The sequence below is a fragment of the Narcine bancroftii genome, chromosome 4 (assembly GCF_036971445.1).
Source record: "Narcine bancroftii isolate sNarBan1 chromosome 4, sNarBan1.hap1, whole genome shotgun sequence".
NCBI lineage: Eukaryota > Metazoa > Chordata > Chondrichthyes > Torpediniformes > Narcinidae > Narcine > Narcine bancroftii.
Window position 1 is genome coordinate 172,853,865 of NC_091472.1, and position 11,218 is coordinate 172,865,082.

At 46.3% G+C, this 11,218-nt stretch overlaps 1 protein-coding gene across 8 annotated transcripts in view; it reads right to left on the reverse strand.

The window, feature by feature from the left end:
* Window positions 1–10,027, reverse strand: part of cabin1 (calcineurin binding protein 1) — a 570,396-nt gene extending 560,369 nt beyond the window's left edge. For 5 of the 8 annotated variants that reach the window (XM_069933020.1, XM_069933019.1, XM_069933015.1 and 2 more), the window contains exons 1-2: window positions 4,536–4,596; window positions 306–395 (exon numbers count right to left, since the gene is read on the reverse strand). In XM_069933020.1, the coding sequence (XP_069789121.1) occupies window positions 306–395; window positions 4,536–4,556 (111 nt within the window). In that variant the 5' untranslated portion in view covers window positions 4,557–4,596. Of the gene's footprint in view, window positions 1–305; window positions 396–4,535; window positions 4,597–8,419; window positions 8,469–9,501; window positions 9,773–9,941 lie in introns of those variants that run through there. The other 3 variants (XM_069933017.1, XM_069933018.1, XM_069933016.1) reach the window with 3 other exon arrangements.
* Between the last annotated feature and the right edge of the window lie 1,191 nt (window positions 10,028–11,218).

Here is an 11,218-nt window from a genome sequence, read left to right on the forward strand (position 1 = left end):
AGATTGTAAGAAATAAAAAAGATGATTGCAAATACAGGTATTGTACATGCATTCTTTATTTTTTTTTTAAAACGCTGTCTATCGTGACCCCGATTTAGCACGACCCCACTTTTTTGTGATCCAATTTTTTGGACCCAAATCATCGCGTTATAACAAGGTACCACTGTATTCTGATTCTGATTTCCCCATTACTAAAAGAGATCCAAATGGCCCAAGGCTCTTTTCCAGTTTGTGCTGATTTAGCTAATCTCATCTGGTCTGCTACCACTGGCACAATAAGCCATCAAAAAATAATTAGTACAAACCTGAGCTTCTTTTGTTTGAGTTTTGTGGCTCTTGTAGGATTCTTCATAGTCTTCCACCACTGTAGTGTCATTTAAAGCTGCAATGCGAATCTAGTGAAACAAAAAAAAAACAATTAACTGGACTCCGCACAATCTTATTCAAAACATTGAGATGCTACTTCAAACCCATCCTCTCAGCAGTGGGAGGGTATGGATGGAAAAGTCAGGACCAAGACACGATGCAACTCTTACATTTGGGGCATTTATTAGCCTTTTCAGTAATAATGTTTAAATACTGCACTTCCAAAGTACAAAAGAACTGCTGCAGAATCAACCTTAACCAGCAACATTATTTTATCATGTTCTTTTCTTATATTTCACTCAAAGGGTAAAGCAGAAAATAAAATCTTCTAATTCTGCACTAAAATTTTAAAGTAAATAAAGCCTCAATCCATTTACCCTCCATTTTCTTAGGCATTAGTATGTTCTACTGCTGCCTGTACAGTACTTCAGCTTGCTCCCAATGCATGGGATAAAAATTTTTATTAACATCACCAACATTCTTCCTCCACTCTGAGATTTTGACATAAAACATGAAAACAGACCCTTCCGGCCCACATGATCAAATATACCAATTGACCTACAAACTCCATACATTTTTGGAGGGTGGGAGAAAATCAGAGAACCTGAATGAAACCCACTCCGATATGGGAAGTACAGACAAACACCTTGCAGACAATTCCAGATTCAAACCCAGATCTGCAATAGTATTTCACTAACCACTCCAGTAACCTTGCTGCCTAAAATTACTGGACCCCTGGGAGTCAGGATAACTTAAACACACCCTTGAATCTTCTTCCCTGTCGATCAGATAATTTCCTACCATGACAGAGCTCAGAATAATGCACCTACTTTGAGAATTTGGTATTAGGCTTGCTAATGGCATGGCCAGACAGATGCAGCTGATAGAGTAACAAGAGACTCAATGTGAGGGACATAGCTTTGGGGAAAGTTGCTGATGCCACTTTGCTTGCCTTTCTCATGAATATGGAAGAATCTGCAGAGAAATGTTGGAGGCATTTCCCCTTCCCCCACCATCTTGAGTTACTTGTTATAGTCTTAGAAGCATATGGGCACTGTATAAAGACTTCACTACCATTTGTATGCTCTCAAGAGCCCAGGCTTCAAGATATCAGACTCAAGGATGGTCTGACACTCAACATCCAGAAGACAAAGGTCCTCCACCAAACATCATCCAAAAATAAAAGGTCACCACAAATCTCTGGAAAACATGAACGCTTCCCATATTCCAGGAATCATTTCTCAGGGAAGGAAGAAATTTAGTGAAATTCATCATCACCTGAGAAAATTCACCATCAATTGACAAAATGAGCACTTGATAATCAGACCTGGCAGAAAACTTGTGCTCTGTCTCACAGCTGTGTATCCTGCAATATAAGTAATTTGTGTCTGTCATCTAACAAATGTACTACAACTTATTGTTCTCTTAAGTACTTTTCCCCCACGTAACATGGCAACAAACTCTTTTGTCGGAGTCAATTCGAACTGACCTTGACCTTACTTCTACAACTCTTGTAATCACTCTTCAAGATATTTTTTAAATTATCACCCATGTTCTGACCTTTCTGCTGAAATATTTTTGTATATCCCAATGTTATTAATAGAATGATGCAGTCTTGGGACTCCAAGCTTTAAAAAACGTATTTTGAGCTTTTAATAGTTGAATGTTACAAATGTAGAAACAAATTAGAAAACAGCAAATATAACACAAAAAGGAGAAAGAGCACATTGCAGTCAAATGTTGCAAAAGTGTCAATAAGGCACGTGGGAAATAATAATGCGATTAGACAAAACTTGCAGTTTTCCTGTTTCAGTGGATGAAAAAAAAGGTAACCAGTGAATCAAGATACTTAACTTTTTAAAAGTTCATTTTCAAAGGGGCTACATATGACATGCTAAGTATTTTAATGATATATTATAGAAATAAGCATTTATAAAATAACATTCTGAAAACATTTGCCGGTCAAAAAGAATCTGTGAAAATATAGAAATGACATTTCAGGTTCAAGATACTTCACTAGCATTGGGTGGGATTACAAATTTAGCATGGATAACAGATTAACCAATGGACACAGAAAATAGTGGACTCTTTTCACATTGGCAGGTTATAACAAGGACAGTGCTTTACAGATCAATGCATAGTTTTGTAGCGGCTGCTACCACTGGAGAGGTTATGCTCAGAGACACACATAATGGGAGTGAATTCAACACTGCTTTATTGTGCTGGCAGCTCTCCTTATATAGGGCTCAGAAGCCCATCTCTGACATCATCATGCCACCTGATTGGTGGTATTACAATCGGCTTCCTGGGATTGGTTGTTTAACGCTATCCAGTAAGCCCCTCTTATCCTCGGGTGTGGCTGCTTCCCCAGCTCCACCCAATCGGCTGCCGCTTGCCAGCCCATCAGAGTGTGCTGCTGAGTCGAGTGTCGACATCAAAGTGCATAGCCCATCTCAGCCAGCATTGTAGGCTGTGGGCTCCCGGGGTCAGGTCGTCGCTTCGAGCATGGCAAGGTTGGCCGCTACACAACCCACCCCCCCCTCCCAGAATCGGCGCTAGAAACGGCCTTGTGCTTGGGAGGCCTCCCCCTTCGGCAAGGGGTTGGATCAGGGATCGGGTGGTCAGAGTCAGCTTGAGCTGGTCCAGGGTGAAAATCTCATTTCTCCTTCCAATATCCAAAAGACACATTGACCTGTTGTGTCATATAACTTTGATGAGCCTTTGTAAGGCCTCTGTAGTTGGGGTCTGTGTACCCTGCGTCTGACAAATACTTTTTTACAAGTCTCAACTTCTTTAAGTACGAATATCATTCGTGAGCTGTGCTGCTATGGCTGTGTCGGGGCGAGTGTGCCCAGGGGGTCCTGCAGGTGGGACAAGGCAGCCGCAGGGAAATCATCCCCAGTGTCTCTGACAGCCAGGAATTCCCCCAGAATCACCAATGGTGCGCCGTACACTATTTTGGCTCCAGAAACCTCTAGGTCCTCTTTAGGAATGGCCCGGATCCACAAGAGTACCCACTGGAGCTCGTTCACCCAGTTAGGGCCATTGAGTCTGGCCATGAGAGCTGCTTTAAAGTATTGATGGAATCACTCCACCAAACTATTGGCCTGAGGATGATAAGCCTTGGTATGGTTGAGCTGAGTACCCAGGATGTTAGTGAGATTAGACTAGAGGCTGGAGGTAAATTGGGAGCCCCTGTCCAAGATTATATGCTCTGGAACACCGAACCTAGCCACCCAATTGTACTGGAGGGCTCTGGCGCACATTTCTGTGGAGGTCTCTGGCAATGGCTTCCGGCCATCTGGTCAACCTGTCTACTAGGGTCAGTAAGTAGAATACACCTCTGGATATTGATAAGTGGCCCACCAGATTCATGTGAACGTGGCTGAAATGGTGTTGTGGTGGTTGAAATTATTGTGGGGGGCTTTAGTGTGAGCAAGCATTTGAGGCCTGGTACCGTATACAATTCGTGTCCCACTGGCTGACCTCTTTACAGACAAATCGACTAACAACCATCATGACAGTCATTTTGATAGCAGGGTGTGCCAAGTTGTGTATAGCCTCAAAAATCCAGGTAGTGGGAATGATCAGATGAGGCTTACCTGTAGACATGTCACACAGGACAGTCAACTCCCCAGGACCAAGCTGTACATTCTCCAACAGGAGGCCAGTAATTGCAGTGTGATATGCGTCAATGTCCTTGTCCGCTGCCTGTGCTTCAGCCAGGAATTCCCCCAGAATGCTTCATGTTGAGGTGTGTACAGACTGTATCATGGCACGTGACAGGGCATTGGCCACCACGTGGGATTTTCCAGCAATATGCTGAATGTCATTAGAAAATTCTGAAATATATGAAATGCCCCTTTGTTGCCTAGCTGACCACGGGTCAGAAACCTTAGAGAAGGCGAAGGTAAGAGGTTTCTGGTCTGTAAAAATTTGGAATTTCCTGCCCTCAAGGAAGTATCTAAAATGTCTGATTGCCAGGTACCACGCCAGGAATTCTCTATCGAAAGCACTATATCTCAGTTCAGACGCCCACAGATCTCTACTGAAAAATGCAAGGGACTGTCAGTGTCCACTCATCCACGGTTCCAAGGCTCCCCCTATTATGAGAGCGGTGGGGGCATCAATTTTAGGGTGTATCAGGAGGGCGGTGTTATCCAGCACACCTTTTGTTTCTTGGAACGCATCGGATGCCTCTTGGTTCCACGAAATCAACTTCTTTGTACCTGTCATGAGGGAGAATAAAGGTTTCATGGTGTGAGCCAACCCTAGCAGGAATCTGCAGTAAAAATTCACACCTGTGAATTCTTGTAGTCCCCTTACTGTCGTAGGCTTGGTGAATACTCGAATGGCCTCTACCTTGTTGGGTAGTCGTTTGGCCCCATAACAGTCAATCTTGTGACCTAAAAAGTCAATTGAGTCTTTGCTGAACTGGCATTTTCCTGAATAAATTGTAAGGCCAAACTCACTCAATCTGTGGGGCAACTGTCTGATGTAACCAGCGTATTTGGCACGATCACAGCTTGCAATCAGAATGTCATCAAGGTAGATGAACACAAATTTCAAATCCCTGCCCACAGCATCCATAAGCCTTTGAAACACTTGCGCAGCGTTTTTTAGGCCTAAGGACATTCTGAGGAATTCGAACAGCCCAAATGGTGTAATAATAGTAGTCTTTGCGATATCCTCAGGGTGGACGGGGATCTGATGATAGCTACAGATTGTCAATTTTGGAAAATATCCATGCCCCCTTCAGGTTTGCATAAAAGTCCTGAATATGGGGGACAGGGCGTGGTGGGTTCATTTAACCGGCAGTAGTCCCTGTGTGGTCTCCAACCCCCTGATGCCTTCGGGACCACATGGAGGGGGGAGGCCCAGGGCTGTCAAAGCAGCGGACAATGCCGAGTTCCCCCATTTTAAAAAAACTCCTCCTTGGTGAGGTTGAGTTTATCTGGCGGGAGACAGCATGCTCTGGTATGGGGGGGCCTTTAGAGAGGATGTGATGCCTTGTCCCGTGGAGTTAAAGTTCGGCACCGTGATGGAGGGGAACTCGGCTAGAATCTTGGTGAACTCATTGCCATCAAGTGTAAGTGGGGATCAGTCAATTTGGTGCCTTCCAGTGCAAGGGTCTGAAAGGTCTTTGCATGTACAAGCCGACAGCCCTTGATGTCAATTAGGAAGAAGTGGGCCCCCAGGAAGTCTGCCCAGGAGAGGCTGGTAGATGTCTGCTAAAACAAATTGCCAAGTGAAGCGGTGGTTGCCAAAATGGTGGGGGATAGTACGGGAGCTGCAAGTCCGTATTGAAGAGTAATTGGCAGCCTGTAACATGCGCCCTGCCTTCCGGTGGCGTGCGTCGGAGATGGGGGGGTCGGGAGGAAAGGGTGTCAACCAGGAAGCGTCGCCCAAGGAGATTGGTAGATGCTGGATAAATATATTTTCCAGTTGCTTAAAACTTACTCTTACAATGCCGAACTAATACACTTGCATTAAGAATGCATATGTAGGACAAATATTTTGTCTATAATTAATAAATATTGCTTTGTGCAAAAGAGAGTCTCAGCAGTTCCTTTGGTCATTCAACATTCTCACTGCCCATGGGAAGAAGCTGTTTCTCAGTCTGGTGGTGCTGGCTCAGATACTCCTGTATCTCTTTCTCAATGGGAGCAGCTGAAAGATGCTGTGTGAATGTTGGAAGGGTTCCTCAAATGATTTTGTGCACTCACTTCAGACAACGATCCTGGTAGATCATGTCAATGGGTGGGAAGAGAGACTCCAGTGATCCTCTTTGCCACTCTTATGGTCAGTGGATTGACCTCCAATCAATTTCTCTGCATCAACTGTACCACACTGTGATGCAGCCGGCTAGGACGTTCTTGATAGAGCTCCGAGAGAAGGTTGACAATAACAGTGGCCTTGCCCGCTTCAGTCTTCTCAGGAAGTGCATTCACTGTTGCACCTTCCTGACAAGAGATGTTCAGTATCCACAATAGATCACTAGTTAAGTGAACTCCAAGAAACTTGGTGCTCTCCACTCGCTCTACCACAAAATTGTTGATGTGTAATGGAGGATGGTCATTGCTTGTCCACCAGAAAAATTACGATCATCTTCCTTGGCTTGTTCATGTTGAGACTAAGGTTGTTACTCTTGCACCATTTCATAAAATTTTCCACCTCTTCTCTGTAGTGTAACTCATTGTTGTTGCTGATGAGACCCAACTACTACTGTGTCATCTGCAAATTTGATGTCATTGTTGCAGCTGGATGTGGCAATGCAGACATGGATCAGTAGCATAAACAGGAATGGGCTGAGCACACAGCCCTGGGGTGCGCCAGTGCTCAATGTGACAGTGATCAATATTCTGCTTCCGATCTAGACAGACTCTAGTCTTTCCGTTAGCAAGTCCAGCATCCAATTACAGAGAGGGGTGTTGAGTCCCAACGAGGACAGCTTCTCCATTGGGCTCTGGGAAATTATCATATTAAATGCTGAAATGAAATCAATGAACAGCAGTCTTGCAAATGAGGCATTGTTCTCCAGGTGGGCAAGGATAGAGTGAAGCAACAAGGCTATAGCATCATCTGTGGAATGGTTTCTTCTATAAGTGAATTGAAGTGGATCCAGTGCCTCTGGGAGATGTGCTTTGATGCATTCCATCACCAGAAGCATTTGGAATTCTCCACCTCAATCTTTGGAATTCTCCACCTCAATCTTTGGAATTCTCCACCTCAATCTTTGGAATTCTCCACCTCAATCTTTGGAATTCTCCACCTCAATCTTTGGAATTCTCCACCTCAATCTTTGGAATTCTCCACCTCAATCTTTGGAATTCTCCACCTCAATCTTTGGAATTCTCCACCTCAATCTTTGGAATTCTCCACCTCAATCTTTGGAATTCTCCACCTCAATCTTTGGAATTCTCCACCTCAATCTTTGGAATTCTCCACCTCAATCTTTGGAATTCTCCACCTCAATCTTTGGAATTCTCCACCTCAATCTTTGGAATTCTCCACCTCAATCTTTGGAATTCTCCACCTCAATCTTTGGAATTCTCCACCTCAATCTTTGGAATTCTCCACCTCAATCTTTGGAATTCTCCACCTCAATCTTTGGAATTCTCCACCTCAAGAGGGTGCATATTCTCCATTGCTGAGTATATTCAAGACTGAGATCATACCTAAAAATTGATCCGAGGGAAGAGATCATTCCTGTAATAAGTCACATTGCCATAAAAGATGTACGGTATGTTAACATGCCCTCCAGTCCATGTTAAACATCAAACATCCATTTGCACTAATTCTGCATTAACCCTTCTTCCCTCTACTTTCCCATTAACTCCTATCATATTCTACCACTCACTCACATATTAGGAGCATATTACAGCAGCCAATTAAGCAATAAATCCATGCATCATTGGGACACAAGCAAACCAGAGACCTGGAAGAAGCCATGTGTGAGAACATGCAAACTCAAAGGGCAGGAATGAACCTAGATCTCAACATTGTGAGGCAGTGCTCTTGCGGCTATACCTCTGTGCTGCCCAAATGATGAAAGCAGGCTCATTTACATTCTCAATGATGAACACAATTCAGGAGTACACACAAGAGCCTGCAGTTGCTGGGATATGGAGCTAAACACAATCTGCTGGAAGAACTACTGCTAGATGGAGAAAAAAATTGTTACTGTTTCAGGCCAGAACCCTTCATCAAGGCTGAGTGAGCAAAGGGAATTAGCAAGTATAATGACACAGGATGGGAAAGGTTGGACAGGGACCCAAAGGGGGGGATTGGTGAACCAGGGAAGGGTGATCAATGAAACAGAGGCAGTTAATTGGCATGTGCCGATCAGATCGTGAAGCAAGAGAAACCAAAGGACCAGGTGGAGGAAGAATAGTGATACTGCAAGGGGGTGATAAGTGGGTATACAGTTCTTGAATGCAATGACCAGAGAAGATTGATCAAAAAGGATCAAGGGGATACTCTACCAATGAATAGGTTGTAGCAGGTGCAAAGCACGGTATTGCGAACCGCCACCATCAGTTCACAGACTTACCTGACACATCGTGGGCTAGCAGTGCTGGGCCCCAAAGTACAGTGAGTGGATCAGATGAAGCCCCTGCCTAAAGGCACAGGGCGCTAATGGCTCATAGCTTTAACCTGCTGGTCCTGTGGACTCATGAACAGTCAGGGTGTACGTCTGCAATAAACCAGTCTTGAGTTGACTACCTTTGTGTGTGTTTGCCTTTATTTAGTAGCATCTACAGAGTAGCTGCTACAAGGTCATCCTTATTTACACAAGGCCATGACAAATCTTACCTAAACTCACCTTGGAGCCTGCAACCAGGCACAACGAGTCATTGAAAGACACACAGATTTTTTTTTCTAATTGAAAGGGCACTCCAATTTTTTTTTAAACCATGGCTGCAGTTCACATCAATATCAGATAACAGCCATCAACCGCCAGCACCAAGAAAAAGCACATCACCTTCTCTGGGCCAAACGCCACCATTTTCATCATCCCATTAATCAAAATTAACAGAGAACCCAGAAAATCAAATGAAGCATCCTAAAAAGCCAGGTGGTCACTCTAACTGCGTTAGGGTTTTCTTGCTCACCTTACCCGATTGGATAAAAGAGGGACTCTCTTCTAGACCTTGGACATCATCAAGTGCTCTTCATACTCAAGTTCATTATCTTCTTTATTACCAGTGTACCACATGGGGAGCATGTGTTATCTCAGACACACTGCAAAAATTGATCAACCCCGGTTTGTCAGCCACCTCCAGGACTGCACCGGGGACAGCGGTCATGGTAGCACCATCATATTGTTTCCCTTTCATATCATAAATACAAGAGGAGGACCCTGTTAATCTAGACAGAGAAACGCCACCAGCAGCTAGATACCGTAACGGCGAGATCTCCACCGTCGCTCCACCCACTCCATCACCGGTTCTGGTCATACTGATGATGCGACAGTGCCCTGCGGAGCCACCTCTGACTAACGCAGTGGCTGCTTCTGCCATTTAACATCCATTAAAAGACGGGAACCGTTAAACCTCGGGCTTCCCGCCCTCCTTCGGCAGCACAGGGCCTGGAGGAAGTGTCGCTGGTATCCGGCAAGATCAACTCACTCACCATCCTGCGGCGGCTCTCGGCTCCGCTCCACGGCGAGAGGCTCCCGTCCTCCGGCACGGGCTCGGCTCGGAGCGGGGGCCGCAATCGGCCGCAGGAGCTCCCGGGGCCGACCTCAGGTTTTTCCCAGCCGGTCGCGCGACCTCCAGGGTCGATCCCGCGGCTCTTTCGCCGCCCAGCCGCTGAGCACCCGCTACCGACCCCCGGCGTTCTGCCGCGGAGCTCGCGCCACCGCCACCCCGGTTTCCATGGGTTTATGCCACCCCGCAATAACTTGGCATCCTAGTGGTGAGCCGCACAGACTCACGATCCAATCAGAATTCAGAATCCGTTGTCCAACCAGAACATTGATCATGTGGGGATCGGAGCCAGAATCAAGGTAAAACACCAAAGTCCAGAAATGCTATCCTTTCTTCGAACAACATCTACCACTCGGCTCTCACCTGCATCTCCTCTGTAACCCGCACATCGGCCCCCTCGATGTATTCAGGACAGGATTCCCCTCGTCCTCACCTCTGGACCTACCACCCCAACAGCCTCCACATCCCACATATCATCCTCTGCCATTTCTGCGACCTAATAGCCTGAGATTGTCTGACCTCGGAAGCTAAGCAGGCTCAAGCCTGGTCATAACTTGGAGGGGAGACCACTTGGTTTCTGTGAGGGGTGCTGTACAAAGTGACAACTACATTCTAAATGTAATATTACGTGACAATAATAGAACCTTTATCCTTTACAACAGGGGTGTCAAACTCAAATTCACGGAGGGCCAAAATTAAAAACGTGGACTAAGTCGAGGGCCGAACTAAATATTTATTGAAAATTTTCAACAACATCTGCATGTTTTCTCTTCTTTCAACATATGTAATGTTAAACTTTAGGATATAACTTTAGGAGGATAATGTTACAGGTAGCTCAAGTTCACCCTTTGCTTGACCTGAGGGAAACATATTTGGTCCCTGTGGAGATGTAGTCAGCATTCACAGGCTGTGTCCATTTTGGCCTGCATCAGGACTCAGCATTTCCTGCTCACTCCTCAGGCTCTAGGCCTCTATTCACCCTCGACCCACCATCCCTCTACCTGACCAGTCCTTTACCCAACCTCTAGTCACCCCTCACTCCACTCGCTCTGCCTCTACCCACCCCATCCTATACACGCCCCTCTACTGCCTCTCCACTCAACCTGTTCCTCCCTCTACCAGTCTCTCACCCTCTAATCACCCCTCCCCTACTCGCCCTGCCCCTCCCCTTTTACCTCTTCCCTATCCACCCCTCCTTCTACTCATCCCTCCCTCTAACTGCCCTTCGCACCACCATAACTTCCCCTGCCATTACTCCTCACCTACACCCTCTGCCCACCCCTGCTTACCCACCCACTCAGGCCCAGCGCACTGCCGATCAGCCTTTGCGGACAGCCACCATCTCTCTCTTCACGTGCAGGGCCGAACCAGCCGTCCCTGGGGTCAGCGCGGGTGCAAGCGCTGAAGGCCGTGGCGACCAGGAGAAGTGCGCTCGCGCTGTGGAAGGGCTGTCCGGTGCCAGTCGCGCGGGGCTCGCGCTGCCCGGGGGCCGTGCGCAGCCTGCCATGCCCGTCGCGCCGACAGGAAATCTCAGGCGCTCGCCCATCCGCTGCACCGCTCGACAGGTGGGAGAAGTGACTGGTTGTACGGGGAGCCTTCCAACTGGCTTGCCGGCTGATGACATCGACAGATTTCTCGTG